The sequence below is a fragment of the Rhineura floridana genome, chromosome 1, assembly GCF_030035675.1.
Source record: "Rhineura floridana isolate rRhiFlo1 chromosome 1, rRhiFlo1.hap2, whole genome shotgun sequence".
NCBI classification, from domain to species: Eukaryota; Metazoa; Chordata; class Lepidosauria; order Squamata; family Rhineuridae; genus Rhineura; species Rhineura floridana.
In genome coordinates, this window is record NC_084480.1 from 154,061,455 (window position 1) to 154,086,538 (window position 25,084).

At 40.0% G+C, this 25,084-nt stretch overlaps 1 protein-coding gene across 12 annotated transcripts in view; it reads left to right on the plus strand.

The window, feature by feature from the left end:
* ADGRL3 (adhesion G protein-coupled receptor L3) overlaps positions 1 to 25,084 on the plus strand; it is an 852,526-nt gene that overhangs the window by 558,488 nt on the left and 268,954 nt on the right. For all 12 annotated transcript variants that reach the window (XM_061637965.1, XM_061637983.1, XM_061637973.1 and 9 more), the window contains 2 exons: positions 10,050 to 10,352; positions 18,242 to 18,345. In XM_061637965.1, the coding sequence (XP_061493949.1) occupies positions 10,050 to 10,352; positions 18,242 to 18,345 (407 nt within the window). The remainder of the gene's footprint in view (positions 1 to 10,049; positions 10,353 to 18,241; positions 18,346 to 25,084) is intronic.

Here is a 25,084-nt window from a genome sequence, read left to right on the forward strand (position 1 = left end):
TGCACAACAAAATAGACAAAAAGATGCAAAGGGAAAGTAATTGGGTGTGCCCACCCCGAACTCTGCTCTAGGCCAGCATGGACTTCCTCGCCCAGAGCTTCTACTTGGTGCAGGGCACAGATAAATGCATCAATGCTGAACCAAAATAGACTAAAATGAGCAGAAATAAATAATTGGGGGTGCCCACCCCCAAATCTGTTTGGGTCAAGCCAACTCATGGATCCCATGAAAGGGGAGGGTGTTTTCTATGACATGCCAATGCTTCCTGCCTGGGCCAGAGCTTCTTTTGAGGGCAGGGCACAGATAAGGGTATCAATGCATAACCAAAAGAGACAAAACGTGTAGGGGGAAAAATTAACTTGGGGTGCCCAACTCAAAATCTGCCCTGGGCCAGGATAAATCATGCATCCCAGGAAGCGGGAAGGTGTCCTCTACAAGATGCCACTGCTTCCCATCTGGCCTATAGTCTCTGCTGGGTGCAGGGCACTCATAAGGGCATCTATGCAGAACTAAAATAATGAAGAATAAGTAGAAAAAAATATGTAATTTGGGGTGAAAGCTTCAAAATCTGCTGTGGGCCATGAAATATAACTCACCTGAGAAAAGGGGAGAGTGTCCTCAACGAGATTCCACTGCATGCCGCTTGGCATAGATTTTCTTGCGGAAACACGAAATCGATATGTGCAACAAGCAATGTAGGACTTATATAAGGAACTGCAGGTTCCCACCCCAAAACATTATTTGGAAACTACAAGTCATACATCTATGCATGTGGGAAAGAGTTCCTGTCCAGTTCATTGCTTCTTTTGTATGTGTGGTACAGACAAGGGCATATATGTATGTAAAGGAAAGAAAACAATAAACTGGTGTGCCCATCCTAAAAGATCATTTGGGGCACCACAAATAATACTTCCATGCATATGGGAGAGTGTGTTCTATGAGATGCCATCCATGCATACTTTGAGTGTCATCTATTAAATTACATCTTCAGGAAATCATTGTTTGTTGACCCTGCCACGAGTCCTTCTGTCACAACATCAGTGGCTTTTAAAAATAACAGCAGAAGCTCTGGGCCAGGCCAGAAGCTCTGGCATCTCATAGAGGACACCCTCCCCTTTCCTGGAGTGTTTGATTTGCCCTGGCCCAGAGCAGATTTTGGGGTGAAGGCCCCCAGTTAATTATTTTGTCTGCATTGTTTTTGTTTTGCATTGATGCCATCATCCTTTGGGATCCCCAGGGTGGGCTAATTTCTTATATTGTTTTAAAATTGTCTATTGATGGCCCTGTACTGCTGCTTTTTAAAATGGTTATTGTTGACTGCACTGTATTTTATTATGTATCTATATTGTACTGTTGAATTTTAATGTTGTACGTCGCCTAGAATGGTTTCGGCCAGATAGGCGACACAAAAATTAAATTTATTATTTATTATTATTATCCGTGCCCTGCGCCCAGCAAAAGGTCTCAGCCAGGTGAGACTCACTGGCACTTTGGAGAAGAAACCCTCCCCTTTCCTGGAGTGTATGGTTTGTCCTGGCCCCGAGCAGATTTTTTTGGGGGGGAGACCTCCAGTTACTTTTTTTTTTGCATCTTTTTGTCCATTTTGGTTGTGCATAGATGCCCTTATATGTGCCCTGCACCCAGCAAAAGCTGTAGGCCAGATGGGATGCACTGGCATCTCATAGAGGACACCCTCCCCTGTGGTTCATCTTGGCCCAGAGCGCATTGGGGTGGGTAGCCCCCAGTTACTATTTTTCTGTATGTCTCTCTCTATTTTGGTTGTGCATAAATGCTCTCATCCGTCCCCTGCACCCACCAGAAAAACTGGGCCAGATGGGACTCACTGGCTTCTCAAAGAGGACACCCTCCCCTTTCCTGGAGTGTATGGTTTGTCCTGGCCCAGAGCAGATTTTGGGTTAGGCACTCTTGTTACTTATTTTTTTCTGTATCTTTTTGTCCATTTTGGTTGTACATAGATACCATTTATCTGTGCCCTGCACCCAGAAAATACTCTGGGCCAGGCAGGATGCACTGGCATCTTGTAGATGACACCTTCCTCTTTCCTGGAGTGTATGATTTGTCCTGGCCCAGAGCAGATTGTGGGGTGGGCACCCCCAGTTACTTATTTTTTTCTGAATGCTTTTTTCTATTTTGGTTTTGTGTAGATGCCCTTATCCATGCCCTGCGTCATTTAGTAGGTGTCTGTGGTGGTCCCTGCACCCTTCAAGTTTACCTCCCTCTCTGGAGTGGCTTGGATGAAAGACAGTGAAAGAGGGGGGGGAGGCAGAGCCATTGGAGGTGTTGTTTAAACACTTTCTTACCATAAGAGGGAGTTGGAACCCGGAACTTTTCCAGTTAATCATACAACAAAACTTGTCTCATCGCAATAAAAAGCAGCTCAGCTCGCCCTGTCTCCTCTATTGACTGGCTGGGCGTCTCCTGTTCATCTCTGTTGGCGACCATTGGGTAGTGCAAAAAAAGCCCCAAACCACCCATGTGGACCAACCAGATTTTGCTACTCGGACTCTTCCTTGATTCCATCATCGCCATCCCTTTGGCAGGTTAGTTTGGCTCCTGTCCGCCCACCCAGCCGCCAAATTGATCTTCCTCACTTGGGTCTTCTTGCCTTTTATAAATGTGCATGTTGTGTGTATTGATTGCATAGGCATGTTTTGCAGGCTTGTATTGTAAATACATGCACACACATGTCTATTTATGTGCACTGTGCGTGCACACATGTATTTATGGTAAAAATATGTTGTGTGTGTGTGATGTATTCAAATGCCTCATGAAATTTATTTCTGTTTTTCCTAAGAGGGATAGTGGAGGTGGGTGGCTGTCCTGTTCAGAGCGGGATTCACGAGGCTGAGACGAGGGTGCAATCAATTCTTGTTTTATTAAAGTAATCGATACATCAAAGGCAGTGCGCCTCATAGGAAACCCTATGCTAACTCACTACAATTTCCTAACTACACTCTAGACACGCTCTGCAACATGTGGTAGGAGTTGATTCAGCGCCCAATTCTGAACGTGGCAGACTTAAATAGGGAAGGTCTTCAAGCGTAACCTCTCACTCCTGTGCACACACGCCCTCTGCCCCATCCGCTTCTCCAGACGTCGTGTGCACGGTGAAGGGGGGCAAACATCCAAAGCCTCATCGGACAGAACAGGTTCCTTATCGTCAGGTTGGGGAGCAGCAAGTGGGAAAGCAGCGGACGTCTCTAGGACCCTGCTTGTTGAAGGAGGAGTTACTGCTTTCTCAGGAGCATCCCTTAACGGTCCCGGGGGTGGAGGCTGAGGGCTGTCTCCTTGGAGGGCAGGGCTATCCGTGGGAACTGATGGGGCGGCAAGCTTCTTCTCCTCCTCAAGGTCGGGACTAGCCTCAACAACAACTGGAACATCCAGGTTTTCTAACTGCTGTGGCACCTGAAACTCATGCCTTCCCCCTACCCGCTCCTCATGAGAGGGCCTGGGCTTAACAGGGGCAGGGGCAGGAGAACAAATTCACATGTGAAGATGTCCAGCAACTAAAGGGTTAAGTTTGTTTTAAGAAGTGTCCTCCTAGGGCAGGTTTAAAGCTACACTCCCCTCATTGTCACTGAATCAGGAAGAGGTAAACGTGTCCCAGGACAACTGGAGCCCATCAAATCATCATGCAGGTGCCCAAACCAAATATGCATGAATACTTTTTATTCATTCAAGAATGTGGCAGTAAAATAAAAATTGCACCTCTAGTTAGTTATTCTCTCTAATAAGTTAGAAATCAAAGGACACAGCAGGAATGTGTTCAGTCCCAACAAAGTATTCATATAAAAGATCTAAGAAGAGTTCATGGATCTGAAAGACATTTCAAATGCAGGAAGATAACTATGTGGATGTTGCTGCTGAATTTGTTGGGTTCTGTGTAAACACACACACATGTGTTTTTATGTACAGTTATTCTTGAGAGTCTTTTGGGATGGCACAGATTAGAATTTTTAAAAGGAGCGGGGAGGTATTTTAATGCTCGTTTCTGGACTCTCAGCTGTGATCGGGACAAGAAAAAACATCTGTCCTTTATTGCAGTATAATTGATTACAGGTTAAGCAGTGCAAGGGTGACAGTGAACATCCTAACCTCAGGACACCTGTTTCCAAGGTTTGGAATAAGTGCCTAAATGGCAGGCATGTCCTTGTGTGTGCCGAATACTGTACACGGTCTATTTCTGGATTTAGTTTATTAACATTTCATCTCTGAGCCAATCAAATTGATTGGCTGAGGCTGTAGAAAGTAGGAAGAACAAATAAGCAATCAACAACTGGAAACTGCTGAGCTGAGTTTTGTTTTCTGAGTGTCTTATATGGAATTGGAACTCTGGAGGGCTTCAGCTTTTATTCCTTGTTCTTTTTGGGGTACTTTTTATTATAAAAGAAACATGTTTGGTTCTCTATCCCTCTTTCTCTTCTTTGAAGTTAGATAAGGCATGCCATCAGACAAGAGGAAAGATCTGCTATTGGTCGTAGGTTGCACAGAAAAATCACAAACAAGTTGACATATAAATTGTGTGGAAACAGCTATACCCGTTAAGCATTTTGGAACCAATGTAAAGAACAGATGCATGTGTACATTTTTGGTAGATAATTTGGCAGTATAATGGAGGGACTTTGTTAACTTTCTCCAAGATATTATTTATGCACCTGTGTATAGCTGATAGTACAGTAGTTCTTCTCATACCAAATGCCTTTTCTAATTTTATTTTTTTAAATGACTGTCCAGATGAATTTTAGTTTCTGTGTCACTAAAATGATCTCTGTGGTAAGGGTGGTAAATTGGCTTTCCTCCTCTTGTTTCCAGCATCCTTCTGATCCTACCCTTTTCTCTCCTGCAAACAGTTTTAATATTTGATCCATCCCATTATTAATGTGATTTAGGATTAAGAGAGTCTTTATTCCATTTCAGTGGGTGGACAACATTTTATTTCAGACATATTTTCCCAGAATGTATATATTTCACATGCTGGGGGGGGGGGGAATAAGAAACTCCAGAAGCTAATCTAGTTGATCACTGTCAGACTCTAGGAGTAAATGAGCCTTATTACATCATAGTTACTCTGCTAATGGATGACTCTGTTAGTTTAGATTGGTCGAGTTTTAAGTGACAGAAATGTTTATACTTGCAAAGTAATTTCTATTTGTTGCAACCAAGAGCAAGACCTCTATTGTGTATGTACAATCACACCTGATCTTTATTGTTCCATCACTATGTTTGAGGGCATTGGAAATGAAAGGGGGGAGGGAAGCATGCTGACCTTTTCAGTTGTGAGTTGGGCTAGATTATCTGGATCTCTTTCAATATATATAAACCAGAAGTTATGGACAATCACTGAAACAAGTATGTGAAGTTTTCTTTTCTTAAAAAGTCTAGCAAAGGATTGTGCTTGTGTTGTAAATCTTTTTCTTTCCCTCCAGTCCTATATTTTAAAGTGATTAGGCAGGGCATCACTGCTTTTATTATGTAGGAAACTAATACTAATACTGATGTTATTTTTTAAAATGTTCTGCAATAACCAACTGGTTTTGACAATAAACTATTATATGGGGTCTATGTATGTTTACATCTCCAGGAGAGGGTGTGTGTGTGTGTGTGTGTGTGTGTGTGTGTGTGTGGGTGGGTGGGTGGGTGGGTGGGTGGGGGTGGGTGGGGGTGGGTGGGTGGGTGGGGGTGGGTGGGGGTGGGTGGGGGTGGGTGTGGGTGTGTGTGTGTGTGGGTGGAGTCTTCCCAACAACCCTGTGAGGCAGGATTGCTGATTGGAGACCAAGGCAGCTCACAACAAGAAAAAAATCCCTTTAAAATCCAATAACCATAAAAAGTATCAACAGTTGCAAAACAGCTTAAAGTAGCACGATTATGAATTTTGGGTTGGGTGAATGTTCCTTATCATTTGAGGCTGCAGTTCTGTGCACACTTCCCTGTCTGAGTAAGTCCCATTGAATACATTGGGACTTGCTTCTGAGTAAAGAATCATAGGATTGCACTACAAATATATTTACAGGTTGTGTAAATAATTGTGTAAATTTTTGGCTTTTGGTTAGGAATCCTGACTGGTTGTGGGATGCTGAGTGTTCTCCCTTACTCATAGGGATTTCTTTGTGGTTGGTATGCTATTGCATTTAGGAAATCATCACTGTCTTTTGGGTTTTTTCTGTTTGCATTTCATTTACCTTGAACCTCACTCCCTTACAGCCATAGAAGCAACAACAGTGGTTCCATGCGCTCAGCTCAACCCCCTTAAACCCACTGATGATGCACTTTGTTGGTTGCATGATGGTTTTTTGCCCAATAGTAGCAAAAGAGAGTTCACATACTGGGAAGTGTGGCTGGAATTGTCCCCAAGCTGCTGTCTGTGAAGGCAGATCAAGCCATGTGTGTTTTCTCTCTGTCAATTATTACTCACTGGAATTATGTTAGCTGTCAAAGTGAGTTTATAGCAGCCCACAAGGTAAACAGAAAAGGTTAGAGAATCTTCTTACTCTTACTCATTTCTCAGACCTCTTTCTGAAGTGAAGGGTCAAATTGGTAAAGAAGTTTGGAGCAGCCATGTTAAAAGTTAGGGGCAGGGCATTCCAGGTAGGGGGTTGCCAACCCTGCTTGGATATGGACTTCTTTGCAAAGGAGCCCTAGTCAAGCTTTACCAACAACACAATTGAAACCGTATCTACTCAGAAGTAAGTTCTGTTGAGTTCTATGGGGCTTGGTAAATGTGTTTAGAATTGCAGCCTTCAGGGGCATCCATCTTTTCTCCTGAGTGCTCCTATCTAACTTCTCTACAACACTAGGCTCCTTTCTTCCTACAGTGGCCTTCTGGTGACTGTCCTGGCCTGAGGGCACTCAAACCCTTCTTACGAGAAGCAAGTTGGCTAGATTAAATGTTCCCTACCCAGGCTCTATATTTTAGCTAAGATTTCTATCTTAATTTCCAATCAGAGAAATGTTTTTGTTTGAATTGTATGCTCCAAGCAACTGTGGTTGATGCTTAAGGTATCATACTTAATGACATCACTAGAGCCCACCCCTGTGAGATCACTAAGACCCGCCCCTCTGATATCACTTGGTCCCATCCCATGACATCCCTACAGCCTGCCATGTGACATCAGTTCGACCTGCCCTTGATATCACTAGGGCCCGCCCCTGAAATCTCAGGGTTTGGGATGCTTCTGACCTGACAACCCTAGTGATGGGGTTATCATAATAGGAGTTATGTGTAAATAATCATTTATGTGTACAGATAACAATCTGTGTCCACGTACCAAAATTACATGCTAAAATTGCATGCATTCACAAAATACAGTGAAGGTGTTTGCTTAACATCAATGGACAGGGAGTTCTAAGGGATATTGCTACCACACTAAAGGACTGATTTCTTGTAAGTGTCCAACAAAGTTTATGTGGCACTTGTAAAAGTGCCAGTTCTGCACACCTAAGTGATTGAGTAGGCACTTATATAACTGATATCACTATCAGAAGGAGTGATATCTTGTATAGTATGTTCTTATTTACCCTAGATCTTATGTGTGTAATCACACCAATGCTTCTACTGATTTCTCTTTAAGCAATTCCTGACTTACTCACTTTGGCCGGGGGGGCGGGCGCACTTCAGCCATACAGGTCTTGCCTGGGAGCTTTTGTGACTCTTGTGACTAGCCCGCATTTGTGGTATCCCAGCCCTTAGGATATGCCTGGAGTTTGCTTGGGTTGTTTACTATGTTGTGTGAAAGAGCAGAAGCCAGGAAATGGAGTGTTCAGAAGGTGGATGGAGGTTGGGAAAGAGTTCCTTGTTAGAATTATCCAGAAAGAGGAAATGGAAAAGCAGATAGCCAAACATAAGACTGTTTACATGTTATCTTTTGGAATGGTACATACACATTATAGGAGACCATTGAATATAACTATATTCTGTGTGGCAACCACTTTTCTGTCCCAAATTCCCAATGTGCATATATTCCTTTTTACTTTAAAATGTTGACAGTATATTTGTCATTGGATTAGGTTGATATTTTGAGCTGCTGTGTTCGCCTCTGAATATAGATTCAGCTTATATATTTATTCCATTGAAGGAAGGCATTGCATTATTCTAGTGAATCACAATGATCTTCTGAGGATCCTCGAAATATCTTTTATAAAATCATTTAGCTCCATCTTAAGCATGAAATAATGATTTTAAAAAGAAGCTATACGAGCATCTTTAAATATCTTTACTTTGGATTTAAACTTAAACTATTAATATAACTAAGCATGGTAAATACTAGAATATAAAATAGTGATGAAGATAATAAATATAACCAAGCATGGTAAAATAGTAATAGTGTAAGGATGATTAAATAATCCTATGTAGTACCCAGAATTGCCCAGACTGCCTTCCTCAGAATTTAACAGTTTGCTTTTGACCTGGTGGATGGATTTGTATTCTGTACTACATAGAATGTCAAATAAGTTTGCTCAGGTTGGCATTTAATCATAGTTGCAGCCAGAGTGAAAAACCATTTATATGTAAATGAATCAGATGCCTTGTTCTTTTCTAACTAACTAATTAAGTTGGTTTTAAATCACATAAATGAGTAAGTGAAATTTAAAGCACATGCAGTTAGTATGATCATGTATCTTGCGGTCTTCATAAAATTGATTTTTGAGTTATGCTTCAGGCCAGGTTTTTTTTCCAGTAAAACTAATCTACTATCTTGCACAGATTTTGTGCATTCTTTAAGGCTGTGATAGTAATTTTAGGGTTGTTAGTTTTTTAAAAAAGAGTAGGGGATCACTCGTCCTCACTGTGTTCTGCCTTAGATTGGCCTATTGATCAGTGTAAGTTGCATTCCATTGATTTAAACCCACCCACCCCCATTCTAAATCAGGATACCTTGTATAAAGAGGCTGCAACAGTTGCCAGTCCAACTTTGTATTATAATCTATACGGAAGTAATGACAACACAACCCAGGGCAACTTGTACCAGAGCTGACCTGATCTGACAGGTCAATGTTTCTCAAAAGTTGGGAAAGGTTCTCCTTCTATGGCAGGGGTGGGGGATCTGTAGCCCACTAGCCCTCCAACTCCCATCAGCCTCAGAGATCATGGCAGATGTTCAGAGATGATGGGAACTGTAGTACAGCAACATCTGGAGGACCACAGGTTCCCTCCACTGCTATAAGCATATCAGGATTTCCTAACCTAAAATGTAGATCTTGGGTCTCCAAATGCAAAATGAAATGGTACATACTAGTAGATGGAGTCTACTATGGTTCATAGGCATGGAATGAGGAACACAAAACTAAGTCCCATTCAGTCTGCCTTAAAACATTTGCTCATTGCTTACATTAAAGAGTCTCTGTGACTTATTGAAAAATTGCTAGGATTGGCTATGATGAAGCTTGTAGAGGGTGGCAGAAAGAGGACACAAACATCACCTAAGTGGTTCTACTATCCTTCACAAGAAAGGTGGTGTTCATAGTACTCTGTGGCTGCAGTTGAAATTAAATTAAATGCAATTTATGTTAAAGCCCTGCAATGGTTAGAATATAGGCCAGTTCATACCTGTTGGGCCTATTTGTGTATTAGTTTCCATATATTGTGTCTATGTTGTGAAAGCACACATCTTCAGATATAGGAAAACATATATCTGAAGATGTGTGCTTTCACAACATAGACACAGTGGTCAGACAGCCAATCTCTGAAGCAGCTGCCTGATCAACAGGCACAAAGCAGATCAAAACTCCTCCTGCCCTTCATGCCATACAAGACATGTGATGCACAGAATAGTTCTTTTTGAGGAACTAATTACTGATGAGGCTGCCCTTAGTCTTATTATATTAAGGTGTATTTATAACCTCTTATTTCCATTCAGTTTACCATTTGGACTAATCTGTGCAGCCATTAAGACTGGTACGGATGACAGGTGGCAAAAAAGATGGGAAGAACACATTCAGTTCTCCCTTTTCAAGAAACACCTTTAACAAGAGTTTGTTAGATTCCTAAGAAACTGTTGTTTTTCTAACTTGTTTTTGCTTTCAATTGGTAGCATCGACATCTGGAGCAACAGGTTTGGGTGGGACTACCACAAGCACGACTCCCCGAGTTACTACCAGCAGCACGGCACGCACAACCACTGCATCAGCTTTGGGCAGAAGGAACAAGAGTACGACTACCCCTTCTCCGGGTTTGGATGTCCCCAACGAAATGGCCACACATCTGCCACCTGCAGCTTCCCAGCTGCCTGCCGTGGGGGCAGAGAGCTGTGAGACTGTGGAAGCCCGTGATATCGCATGGTTTAAGACCCGACAAGGGCAGATGGCTAAGCAGCCGTGCCCGAGGGGCACTGTAGGTGAGCTCATAACATAAAGTCATTTATCTGAGATGTTCAGTCATTCATACAAGTTTTGTTTAATATGGTTTTGTTTAGTATTGGTGATCAAATTCCTGCTGGTCCTCTGCATTGTCTTTCTTGGCTTTTCACTAAAGGTTATTTAGAATGTGGTATTAGAAATGGTAACAATGTTATTAACTGATGCAGAAATGACCACAGTACTGGAAGAAAAACAATGTAAATCGTACTTAGTTCAATTCAGGAAGATCATGTGTCTGAAAACCATGCAACAGAAAGTTATTTATACATTTGTATGCTGACCCATAACATAAAGTTCTCATAGTAGCTTATTATCATCTTTGTTCAATATGGTTTGCAACAATGGGTTTGTTCGGATGTACATTCCAGGCTCCCTCTTTGCTTTGCATACCAAATTTATTGTGTCAAACCTGGTTAGCTGAAACGACAGTTCCCCATTACTTTTGGCATGAGGAACGGTAGTTTCATGTCAGTTTACTAATAAGGATATTGAATTATGGCTTAAGATAAAGGAGTGTCCAACCACTTTTGCAGAACCATCTGTCCCCGCAAAAGGGTAAAGGAGGGATATCAGAAAGTCTGTTGTGGGGGCAGAATTGCAAGATAAGAAGCAGGGTGACCTTACTTCTTTAAACATATTAAGTTGCCCAGGATAGTTGTATTTTATTTTATTCTACCTTAAACAGAAAAAAGCTTTCCCCACCACTTCCAGGGGCAGCTCAGTGGGCCACAGCTATTCACAACATTCATAAACACAGAACGGGGCATGACATAGCAGTGTGATGATGTAGCATTGTTCCCAGGAGCATTCTGAGAAAAACAATGGCTGCCTGCATGGGCACTTTTTTTCAGAATAAAATAAGACCACCACCATCCCTACACACATACACAAAAAGTCTTGCAATTTGACTTGTCTCCCAGTGATTGAATCAATCATCAGGGTTGGGGGAGATTTTGCTTTGGCCCAGCTAGAGTTTAAGGTCCTGGTTCTTAGGAAATTGACATAAAAGCACAGTTCTTCCTTTTCAGACTTAAGAGGGAGCTATAGTTTAAGCTAACCGAGATTGACATAGGGAAGAAGGGAAGAAATGAAGCAAAAGTTGAGCAGACAGGCCTGATTTTTGTCCACAGCTTGTTCCACGGAATGTGTGAACCAGCCCAACATGTTTTATGACAAGTTAAGACTATATACTTTCCCCCTTGATTTAGTGATTATGATAAAAACTATAACTTATAAAAGGGAAGAACTGAGATGGCCTTGTCTATAGATAATTTTATAGTTATTAGACGATCTTATTTTTCTCTGAAATTTTTGGAATCCATGATATTTTAACATGAATGTAGATTGCATGTTAGATTTTTCTTAGAGTATCAGCTAAAGAAGTTGAAGGGCTTCATCATTTATTTTTTAAAAAGGATTTAAAAAATGTTTGCCATGAAGTGTACCTTGCAATCTGGCAGTGACAACATATTTTTTCTGCCCAGGAATATATATTAGGAAGCCAAAATTACACTTTCTTTTTTTTTACAATAATTTTTATTCAAATGTTCATAAAACATACAAAACAAAATCATAAAACATTCAAAGACAAAAAACAAAACAAAACAAAAATGATTAAACAAAAAAAATAAAATGTTGACTTCCCATTTGTCACAGATCAAATCAGTTATAGGTCTACAATATATAACAATCCTGTCTCTTAAATTATATTATAAAATCACTTTCCTCCAGTAGTTATCTTAATTAATCATCAAATCTCATACACATTACTTTATTCTTTCCACAAAAAGTCAAAGAGAGGTTTCAATTCTTTAAGAAATATATCTATCAATTTTTCTCCAAATAAACATGTCGATTAATCCATCTCGTTAATAATAATAATAATATTATTGTCATAACCATAGTCCAAATAAACATATCGATTAATCCATCTCATCAAAATCTGTTAGGTCCAATAATTTCAATAGCCATTATTCCATTATCCCTATTAATTCCATCTTCCATCTTCAATAGTCCTGTTAAGTCCAGTAATTTCAGTGTCCAATCTTCCATTATCAGTATTCCATAATAATCTTGCTGTCATAGCCATAGTCATATAATAAGAGTCTGATGGGAATTTCCTCTATCCCAAATATTTTCTTGCCATCAATTCTGAATAAGTTGCTGAAATATTGTTGTAAAGTCATATCTCTGTTCTTCTTTTTTACAAAATGCACTGGCTCATCTCTTGAGAGTTTTTCCATTGTCACATGGCTGCTGTTAATTCCATAGATTTTCTCTATATCAAGCTCCATCACGTCATTCCAGTCCAGAAGATTATCCAAGCCATTGATAACTTTATCTCTAATATCTTCATTAATTTCTTCAGAGATAACGTTAAATTCCAAACAGTAGATTTTATTTCTAATATCCATAAACTCCAGATCTTTTTCCAATTCCACATTTGTTCCAATCTCCAGGGCTTGTATCTTCCCTTTATTTTTTCTTTTCTCATCTCTGATCTTCTTCTCCTCTCTCACAGGATCCCCTATTTCTTTAAGCTCCTGCGTCATTTTGCTCAGTTCAATTTTCAACTCCTTACTGCCCTGTCGCAGGGTTTGTTTCGTTATCTCAATCTCATCCATTATTTTCTGAAACATAATTACTTCCAGATTCTCAGCCACTTTCTTGATTGCCATTTTTAAAACCACGAAAACAAAGCAAAACAAAAATAAAGAAGAACCACTTCTTATTTCAGCAACAATTGGGTTAATATTCCAGGCTTGATGACATCACAGTATAAACAGAGCAGCCTGCCTTATCTCTCTATGTTCAAGAATACAAAACAAATTTAGTTCCCAGCATCAAAACAGTTAGCGTCGTCGTGAAGAAGCAGATTCGTCAAAATAAAATAGACCAAAAAGAGAATAGTCCCAGACAATATAATGTTCCTCAGAATAGAAATCCCTCTTCTGTGTATATCTTTAGAATGCACTTCCAGGACAGCTTTTTGCAATAGAAACAGAGATAAGCTGTTAATTTCGTGAATAACAGAGAAGAGTTATAGCTCACCCAGAAGCTCTTTAAAGCTGATTAAATTGACAAATCTCTTTTTGCTGCAACAATTTAAACCAAGTAAAAAAAATAATAGAAAGAAGGGTGCTTGCCTGTTAGTCTGTTTTCTCTTTGAAGAAAAGATAAACGTATCGCATTAATCAGATAGAGCTTGTTCGGAAGTCCGTCCGGCATTGCTGGCTGGACCTTTTCTCATAAATTAATGAAATCCAGTCCTCCCAACAAAAACAGGCTTTTGAGGTTGATCTCTACATTTCTCCCTGCCCGGGAGAAATTTCATCAGTCAAAATAAAAATGTTCTGACTGATTTATATCTGAATAAGCTTCTTTTGAGGCGGGAGCCCGTCTCAAAAGCAGGCACAATTGAAGTCACCCTTCCCGGAAGTCCCCAAAATTACACTTTCTGTACTGTTCAAACAAGGGGTGTGCTACCAACTATAAGATTTGGTTCAGACTAATTTGATTTGGTGCTTCAGAAAACAGCCTGAGTCAGCTCAAAGCACCAGAGGCTACTCAGTTCAGTTCAGGTCCAAATCTCAAGTTGGAAAAACAAAGCTTTATGTTTCCCCGACTCATGATCATAGGGAAAGTTTTAAAAATGGCTTTAACTTTTTTCCTTTTGAAAGTAGTCTGTCCTGAGTGGGTAAAGCCTGCAAAATTGCAGACAATTGGGTCCGAGGGGTGTTGTGCTGGGCACTTTCAAAGTGTTTTCAAGGGAACTACCCGTAGCTTTTAACTTTTTAACTGACTTCAATAAAATTTGCAGGAATGGTAGCACCTTCTGAAGGGATGGATCTTGACAAATTTTAGAAGGACAGCTGCAGTTTTCCTGCAAGGGTAGCCTGTGCAGTTTTGAAAGATTGCCCTTAATCTTCCCTATTGTTTTAAGGGCAATATCTATGAAAATAGCATATATGATAGAGATGCTCCTAGATAAGAAACCTGCCCAATTACAGGCAAGTGCTAGGTGCCTTCAAAGTTTGTTTTGCAGGAGACAACTAAAACAAGTTCATTTCCTTCCCTGAGATTTTATGAGCAATTATTTTAGTCTGAACATGACATACATTTTTTTAAAAATAATAATAATGTACTTTATATTGTTATGACACACCCTGGGACCTTCTGATAAAGGCAGGTGGTGGTGGTACTCCTACTATTATTATTATTATTATTATTATTATTATTAATAATAATAATAATAATAATAATAATAATAATAATAATAATAATAATAATAATAATAATAATAATAATAATAATAATAATAATAATAGGCAAAAAACTCTTGTGGTTTAAGAACGTACTGATAGCCAATAGATATTTGTATCAAACTTTAAAAAGCAGGGAAATTGGGCAGCTATAGCGAATGCACCAGGAGAGCAGGAGATTTTGCCCCACAAATTTGTCAAAATACAAACACAATTTGGGTTGGACTTTCACAATCCAATCCACTTCCTGTGTAGCTTGGATGAATTTGGTAACTTGAGCCTCTGGGAGGGAGAAGAGAAGGACACAGAAGGGGAGGCCGGAGGGGAAGGGGAGGAGAGGAGGGATATGAGGGAGGAGGAGGGGTGAGCAGGTTTGATCATTTGCATGCTTATTGAGTTCAGTGGGATTTACTCCTGTGCAATCATGCTTAGGATAGGTGAAACTGACCTGGGGGAGGGGCAGGGAGGGAGGGGAGGAGGAAGGAAATGAGAAGATTGTGTGGGTGAGCACTGGGCAGATGGAAAGCCCCTTTTTTCCCCAAAGGAAAACATTGTTCTATTCAATTTCTACTTAAACGATATAGTTACAGCAGTATCGGGAATGGACCTTTTCCCTCCTTCTTTGGGTCCAAGGAAAGTATCCATTCTATTATATGCGGATGATATGGCTTTACTATCAATAACTCGCAATGGACTCAAAAGGGCCTTGGCAAAGCTCTCATCTTACTGTATCACCAAAAACTTACAAATAAATTGTGCCAAAACAAAAATTATGGTATTTGGCAATAGGACACCATTATACAAATGGTCAATTAATGGACACCCAATAGAGCAATCCCGGACTTTCAAATACCTTGGCATATTTTTCACTGATTCCCTATCTTGGAGAAAACATATCGAACATACTAAACTGGCCACTCTTAGAGTTAGCGGAACCATTTTGAACTTTTACCGTTCAGCAGGGGATAACTTAGTTTCCCTGCTTTAAAAATATTCCAAAGTAAAGTCGTACCAATGATACAATATGGAGCCCCAATTTGGGGATGGGAAAGTCCATTACTTGACCAGCTAGAGACAGTCCAAAATAAAAAAATTTAAAAAATCTTATTCCTCCCTTCATCCACTCCAGCAGCATTAATTCGAGCCGAAACCGGGACCCCACCAGTCAGAGCAAGGATCCACTCAGCCCTGATAAACTTTTGGAAGGCGGATAAGCAACCCCCCCCAACACGCCAAACTTTAAAAATCAGCGCAACAAATGCATGGTCAGATAAATTTTGGTCTGCCCAATTAACAAAAATTTGCCAACTTTATCACATCGATAGCAAAGCATTACAAGATCCTTCCAACAAAACTAGCTTTAAGGAGGCTATCCTCCAGCACACTGCATGGATAGATAGGTTAGCCTCAGTAAATTCCAACTTTACAAGATGGTATAACCTTTTCAAAATTGATCAATCAAAAGCAAATTATCTGGATTTTCTTACTTCAGTAAAGCTGTGCCACGCTTACACAGCCCTGAGATTCCAGACAATGCCTACGGCCTACTTGGCTGGTCGCTATAATGGAATCCCAAGGGCTCAAAGATTGTGCATCTGTGAAGCCCCTGAGGAAGAAGACCTTCCACATTACTTATTAAAATGCTCCCTCTATAAGCATCCTTGGACCAAATTTTTGGAAGAGGTATTGATTCACGCGCCTGAAGACTTACCTTCACATATTTTTTTCCTTCTCTCAGACAGGGACCCAGGAATAACATATAGGGTCGCTCTATTTGCCTTAGCAGCACAGAAGCTGCGAAGGGATTGTTTAGTTGAACTAGGACACGCCAGTTAGACACTCACGAGGCGAAACTGAATGTAACAACACTTATGATTTTAACTGTTTTCTTTTAAAATGCTTTGTCTGTTTTAATGTAATTTTGGTCTGCAGCCTATGGCCAGACACCAATAAACAAATCATATAGTTATTGGGGGGGGGATTCCTCCAACTTTTTATTTTACAGCAGACATATGTAGTTTCCCACCCAAACTTAAACCAAAGCTGTCCTGAGCCACATCCACACCAGACATTTATTCCACTTTCAGCAGTCACAGCTTCCCCCAAAGAATCCTGGAAAGTATAGATTGTGAAGGGTGCTGAGAGTTGTTGGGGGACACCTTTTTCCTTCGCAGAGCTACAGTCACCAGAATTGGGAAGAGGGTCTGACTGTTCAACCACTCTGGCCACTGGAGCTCTGTCAGGGGAATAAGAGTCTCCTAACAACTCACAACACCCTTCATGAACTACATTTCCCAGGATTCTTTGGGGGAAGCCATGACAGTTTAACATGGAATAAATATCTGGTGTGGGTATGGCCCCCTGAATAGCCAAGGCAAACAGCTGTTAGTCTGGCTTGTAGAACACATACAGTTGGTCCTTACTAAACATGCCTGCACTTATCATAGACTCCAACGTTAATTTTCTTAAATTAATTAAAAATCACCATGCATATTTTAACTTTTAAATTGCAGAAGATGAAGGTCAGGGTATGGGGCAAGATCAGTAATAGGATTACATGTACTCTGTGAACATGGCTGATTTTTAATTAATTTCAACAAATTATAAGACCACTGACAGAAAGAAGTCCAACAGGGGTCTGGATTTTTTTACTCTTGTTTTAGACTTTGAACTCTGGATTCTCTCTGAGTATTTTGTGTATCGCCATGAAAACTCAGAGGGTTGTTAAGCAAGCGTTTCTGAGTTCAGGACTATTACGTTTTGTAAGATTTTGTTTTGAAATAAGTTTATGGGAAGCAGCAGAATGGCATGGGGGATATTTTCAATTTAACATAGCAAAATGTGAAAAATCCATGCTGGCTGTAGTATACAGCCACTCTTGTTGCTGTATAATAATAATAATACACTGTAGAGGTAGCCATAGGAAAGTAAGGTGAAATTTTTCAGAAGAATTGGTACAGTAGCTAGAGAGCTGATGAATTAAAAAAAAATAGATTGAGGCTCGTGTTCTGCTGTGTTGGTTTCAAAAATCACAGAAACTAAGTGCAAAACCGATTTGACAGGAGTGGGTGTGTAGGCAAGTGGCACAGGCAGAAGGACTTGAACATCCAACATTTTCTAAACATGCACCTCTAGCAGAACTATCAAAGATCAGAGAACAGAGAAGAATAGGTGATAAATTACTTCAGCATCCCTTCCCAAAGTGGTGAGTGGACAACCCTGGTAAAATCATTCCTTCTGATTAGAAGGTAGACCTGTCAGTTACAAAGAGCTCTCCTGTCCCCAACCTGCTTGTTTTCCTTATTTGGAAAGTTTGAGGAGGAATGTTGCAATCTTTGCAGACATCTTTGCAGACACATTGTCTATTTTTTTAATGTGTGAATCTCTGAAGCGCCCCAGAACTGTATGAAGTGGACCTCTTCAGTTTAGGATTTATGTGAATCCATTGCACACCCAAATTCAAACATGACATGAGTTTTCCAACCCAGAAATTAATCCTTACAGTGGAAACAATATTCCATGAAGTCTGCTAGAGGGGCAACTGAGAGATCAGTACTTCAAGGGGCAGTTAAAATGTATTGTGTCTTATATCTTTGTCATTATAGGGGTTTCAACATTTCTGTGCCTTGCTCCTGGTGGGATCTGGGATCCTCAAGGGCCAGACCTCAGCAACTGTTCTTCACTTTGGGTCAACCATATCACACAGAAGGTAATGTTTTGCTTATACTTGATATGTCCTTGTGTTCATATTTTGTGTGACAGACACACATGTTGTGTGACGGGGTTCCCAAACTATGGTCTGTAGACCACCAGTATTCCACGAGCTTCATTCAGGTGATCCGTGGCATGCCCGCATTGAATATTAAAATTTATTTTTCGTTATATTTTTATTACTTCTTTTCTTTCTTATATTGTATTTTATGTACTGTATGGAATACAAATTGCAATACAATAAAATGCAATCTAAGAAATTAAAGAAGCAATAAAAATGCATCTGGTACATCACATTACAATTCCTACATCAGGCAGAAAAAATATTAAGTGGTCCGGCAAGCCCTTCAGCAATGTTCAAGTCGTCTGTAGAGGGGAAAGTTTGGGAACCACTGGTTTAGAATATGCACGCAATGGAGATGTAATAGAGTACATATAATTTTGGTGTGACTGAACCAAAGCAGTAGCCTGAAAAATCATAGCATTCTATTGCATCTCAAGGGTCTAAAGTAAATACAAGTATTAGAAGACATGGCTACTGAAGGTAGAAGCAGTGAACATATGATGTCAGACTAATGTAAAAAAAATAAAGTTTGAGAATGAGGATCATTTTCAGCACACACACGCCTCCCTTTATGTAAGATGCTAGTCAAGAAGTAGTTAAAAAGAGCAGGGAATGTGGGTCTTCATAATGTTAGAATTCTTCTCAAGAATATCTTCTCAAGAACATCCTCTTTAGAGTTGATGCTTTGTTATGTACAACAGGGGTACAGGAATGGATCCAGCCAGAAGGCTGGATCCAGAAGCAGCCAGTTCCCCTGTAAGCCACTTTGACAGTTGGTCAAGGCCACTGTATTGTCAATCACCTGATATCCTATGATGTCAGATGATTGTAACTTCAGTCCATTACTGCAAAGGAAGATTTGTCTTGTGCAGCCACAACTTGAATTCATGACTTGATTCTTCCTTTGCAGGCAAACTTTGGTGTGCTCCTGACTCTTCCTTTGCAGCAGCTTGAACTTTCTCATGCATTAGGTCATATGTGACATAAGGCACAGTAACAGTGGGTGTGGCTCACAAAAAATGGCTTGGCAAATCTACCTGCAAGGCCTGTCACACCCATAGGCCAGAGTTTCCCCACATCCCATGTGCATCTTTCAAGATAGGGCACACAGATGAAAACTCAAAGACCTTCGAAATTTCACTTTCTTATATATGTTGGCATTAATTTGCATGTTGAATGAGAATGTGCAAGAAACACTAGCTACCATATACATTCACCAGGCATCCTGGAGAATGTGCATATAGGAGTATCATAAAGAGGAAGGTATGCACAGTTCCCCCAAGAGATATTGAATAAGCATATGTTGGTAGAATTTTTTAACTTCCCAGGTAATATTTATCATTTATTTATTATATGAATGTTTTTAAATATAGGTATGTTTATTTAATACATTTATGTTTTTAAGAGATACTAAGTTTTGCTCTTAGTTTGAACTTGCTTTTTAAACTGCTTCGGAAATTTTCTGAGCTAAAAGGGAACAATTTCCAAAGCAGTAAAGCAAATTCAAACTAATATAAAAATAAAAATTCTTAAAAACAAGTAGCAATAAAAACAAAAAAAAACAAACTGAGCAACAACAAAAAAGAGAGAAGCACAAGCCACACTATGAAAATGACCGGTCCCCAAATTGTCTGGATCACAGGTACTTAGAATCATAGACTCGTAGAGCTGGAAGGAGCCTATAAGGCCATTGAGTCCAACCCCCTGCTCAGTGCAGGAATCCAGATTAAAGCATATCTGATAGGTGGCTGTCCAACTGCCTCTTGAATGCCTCCAGTGTTAGAGAGCCCACCACCTCCCTAGGTAATTGGTTCCACTGCCTTACCACTATAACAGTTAGGAAGCTTTTTCCTGGTGAAATCTGGCTTCTTGTAACTTCAGCCCATCATTCCATGTCCTGTATTCTGGGACGATCAAGAAGAGATCCTGGCCCTCCTATGTGTGGCAACCTTTCAAGTACTTGAACAGTGCTATCACATCTCCCCTCAGTCTCCTCTTCTCAAAGCTAAACATGCCCAATTCTTTCAGTCTCTCCTCATAGGACTTTGTCTGTAGTCCCCTAATAATCCTCGTTGCCCTCCTCTAAACCCATTCCAGTTGAACCGCAAGAGCTGATAAAACGTCCTCCAAAGAGGAGGGTGAGCAACATCTTCAGTACAGTTGGAGATTCTGGGGACCCAATGCTCCCTGATGCGCAGTAGGAGGCGATTATCTCAGCTGACACCTGTGTAAGGGTCCTCCAGCAACAGAGATTCCCACTACTTCTTGTCAGGACCACTGTCCCAGCTGTGGATCCCTTCTCATTACTCTCAGGGGTTCAGGAGTAGTGGCAGCCCTATGCCTGGACTGAAGCTCAAGTCTAGTGACACAGTGCATGCTTAGCAGCATGAGGCATCCCAGCCATCTTGCCTATTTGGGAGGCGGCAGCACCACACATGCTCCATACCCTGTCCCTGAGCTGTTCTAGGAAGAGGTGGGGCTATCTGACTTTTTGAAATAGTTGTCAGTCCCTCATTGCTCTACATTTGAGCCAAATCTCCATAGATTTCTGAAGCCACTTCTGAAAATATACATGTTCTCTGATTAATATGCACATCTAAGAGATAAAAATATATGCTCACACTGCATATATTGATAGAATTTTCTACATTGCCCAGTAAATTATGCAGAGTCTACAAGAATGAAGGAGCATTGCCTAGTCAACATGCGTTTTCTCCAGAAGCTATTAAAAGATATAAATGGCTTGACAGAGATGTATATATTTCCCAATCAATGTGTGCATTCTTTGTCTCTGGTCTATATGCACAGAGAGATATCATAGGATGTTGGCAAAATATTACCTTGGCAATGTTTGTTTTCTCTAAAATATATTGGAGAATCCACATACATTCAACTGCTCAGTTCACAGCTCTCCCACCAAAATCCTGTTTCGGCAGCCAGTCTGACTTGGGGAAAACTCTTCTGTAACCTTAACATATTCTTATTCATTCATTCATTTGATTTGATTTCTTAGCTGTCCTTCACCACAAGGTCTCAAGGCATGTTATAATAATAAAATGCAGAAATTGTAAAATAAATGTAAAGCCATTTAGAAACAGTTCCATATATAAAACCATTAAAAACAACAATATTACATTCATTTAAAACCTAAACACATAAACAGTTACAGAAGAATTGTGTTAAATGGTGTCACACACACTATTTAGTTTTTTCCTCTATTCCTCTTTAGTGAGATTTCCTAGAATATCATATATTATCTCAGGAGCATTCGGTACGGCCGGGCAGCTGAGCAGAGCAACCCTTCCAACGGTGGCATTGCTGCCACTTCCCTGGATAGAGCAGAGTGGAAACTCAGCAGTGGTGGGTGGAGTGGTAAGGCTGCATGGTGCATCTGCAGTAGCACCAACGTGGCTGGCACTTGACTGGTGATCCCATGCAGCCCTGACCTTGCCACTGCCCTGCCTCACCCCTCTCCTGCCCAAGTAAGCAGCAGCTGTACTACTATGGAGAGGGTGGCTCCGCTGCATAGCCCCACCACACTGACTGCTCCTACATTTTCTAGTGATTAGAAACCTTCTTCTGGCCTCTAAGCTAAATTTTTATAATACCCAGTTGTTGTATTATCTCTTTCAATCTGAAATAATCGCTCTTGCTCTTGCGTATCATCACTTCTTGAATCTCGATGTTTCTTACCTGTAGAGACATGGCTTCAGAGATTTTCCCCCTTTTTTAAAATTATTCTAGTTATTTTCTTTTCAAACAAGTGTGGAATCCCTTCTCCTTGTAATACCTGATCATTATTTACTCACCTTCTAAAGGGTAACTGTCTACAGGAAAATCAACTATTCTGTAGCACAATTTTTTTATGGCCGAGCTTTCATGGACTAAAGTCCAGTTCTTCAAATTAATCTAATTAAATTTCAGTTTGCAGGTGCATATATATGCAGTGGAGTTAAATGGATGCAAAATGTAAAAAGTTCACAATCATCCTATTTATTTATTTTACACCCCGCCTTTCTTTTCATGATAAAAACCCAAGGCGGCTTACATATGGTTCCCAGGTGGTCTCCCATCCAGGCACTGACCAGATCTGACCCTGCTTAGCTTCAGCAGGGTACTGGCCTGATGTGCCTTCAGACCATAGCCTGGAATTTACTATGTTAATTAACACCTGCCCAACAAATCTAGGATGATTGTGATCACCAATTACTGATGTTGTGAATGGTCACTGCTTATTTTGCATACACTTAACCTTAATTGACTTGGTTATTTATTCTGGATTCAGCATTCAAAATGAAGCTCCAGGAGCATCAAAGCTTCCTTCTGATCCAACAAATGACATACCATTAGCACTTTCCTCCTTTAGACATTTTTGGATTATGAGTCTCTAACACAAAGTGTGCAAGCTGACAAACTTACATGATCACTTGGGAGAAAACATTTATTCAGTCAGAGTCTCTTTTCATTTTCCACTGCAGCACTTCACACTGTCAAAGTAGCAGGGTGCATTTCAAAGTAAAAACTGATGCCTTTTCAGCCGTGTAAATGGTAAAATGCACTGCATTTCTCTTGTCCAGAATCCTGTTCTAATGGTATCAAATTAGTTGGGGAGTCACATCATTTCCCATGAATCCTGATACATTACATCCCAGATATATTTGAATTATTATAACATTTGGACTCCAGGTTGGATTTCCACAAGTGATATCCTTTAATGTTTGAATCAAAAGATTTTAGCTTTGCCTCATCTCCATATCCAGTAGTTTCCATTTTGACTGTCTTACTCGTACTTTCATTATGACCCAAGCGAGAAGATGTTAAATCACTAGAAACTGAGGCAATTTATACTATTTGTACTGGGCTTAAATAATATTTAATCTCTCTCCCATCCTCAGTACATAGTAGTGGCTGCAGTTGTGATCTCTTATAATTTTTTAAAAAATATATGTCTTTTTTATTTTAAACCTCTTCCTATTTGACATAGCCTTAGATGTGATGGAGATGGGGTTATGTAGAAAGCACCATTTTGACATACATTTATAAAAAGCACAGTGATCGTTCATTTCCTGTTTCTACACATTTCAGGCTCATCCAAAATGGCTTTTTGTATTTCTCTCTCATTCTCCCAGTTGTGAAACTATCTATGCAAGATGAGAAACTTGAAGCACTTCTGGCTTCCCTTACAGCAAAATCACGTCCAAAGCTGCCCAGAAGCCTTATTGTCACTGAAGAGATAAACCTGTATCTGGGCTAGACTTCAGACTACAGGTGGGGGGCACTGGGGGCTCACATGATGGTTCACACCACACACACGCATAGAAAACAAGGATGTCGTGGAGAAGGCTAAGCTGGAGCCTTTCTTCCCAACATCTAATTTTGTATATGTGCAGAATTGTTTTATATATCCATTTCATCATGTGAGTCCCTGCATGCACTCTGAAGTGGTATAGCTCAAGACTAATTTTTAGCCCTTCAGTGAGAATTTGGGCTGTTACCAAATTAAAACAACAGGGAGCATTTTTGTGGCATTTTAAAGACTTAGGCTGCAGTCCGATACCCCCCTACCTGGGAGTAAGTCCCATTGAACCCAATGGAGTTTATTTCTGAGGAGATTTGTATTGAATTGCAGCCTAACCTCTGTATTATGCCATAAGCTTTCATGGACTTTAGTCCAGTTTCATCACATGCATCAATCATTCATGCATCTGATGGAACTGGACTGTAGTCTATGAAAGCTTATGTCATAATAAATTTGTTACTCTTTAAGATGCCACAAGACTCTTTGTTGTTTCTGCTGCAAAAATCTTAACACAGCTATTTCTCTGGAAATTACCCAAATAAAGAAACCGTTGATTAAGTACGTTTAATCAAAATTAATCAATGTTGCATATAATAAAAAGCAATACTTATGAAGCAAAAGACTAATGGCTTTCTTTGGTTTTAGATGTTGCACATATCTCTTGTAGCAGATATCATCTTAAAGGAGGCATTCCCTCCAATGTATGGGAGAAAGGGAAATACCTTTTCTAAAATGGTGGCTGTTATTCATAGTTTTTGCAGTTACTTATCTGATTCATCTTGGCATCTTTCTTAATTTATTAACTGATTAATAAATTGAAGTTGCAACCCTACTGATAAGATACACTCAATATGCAGTAGCAATTATTCTTATATTTGATCCTTATTGACTAGATTGACCAAGCCTAGGACTGTCCAAATATATTCAAATCAATGCAAAATTCCATGGATAAATATTAAAATGTGAAGATGCCTGATACTGAATCATATCATTAGTCCATTGTATATGCATTCTAGTGATGACTCACATAACAGGATTTTATGAATTAGGGATGGAAGGATAAACCATCAACAAATAACTGCTTAGAATATATTAGTTCGGGGTAGACAGTTCATCCAAGTTAATTCTGAACAGAATAGGATCTGAGTGTTTTATTTTGTCCTTGCACAGTAGCTGGAGTCTGTCACAACCTTTCGTCATTAAATTTTATATAAACACTTGCTCCTTACTCTAAATAAGATAGTTCCCACACTGAATTGTGCCAGTTATAGAAATGCTCATAAAATCAGCCTCCAAACCTGGACCCCATTACCAGAACATGGGGGGTTTCAGTAGTAGGTTTAGTGGTTGCACCTCTTTGGGAGATGTCTTGCA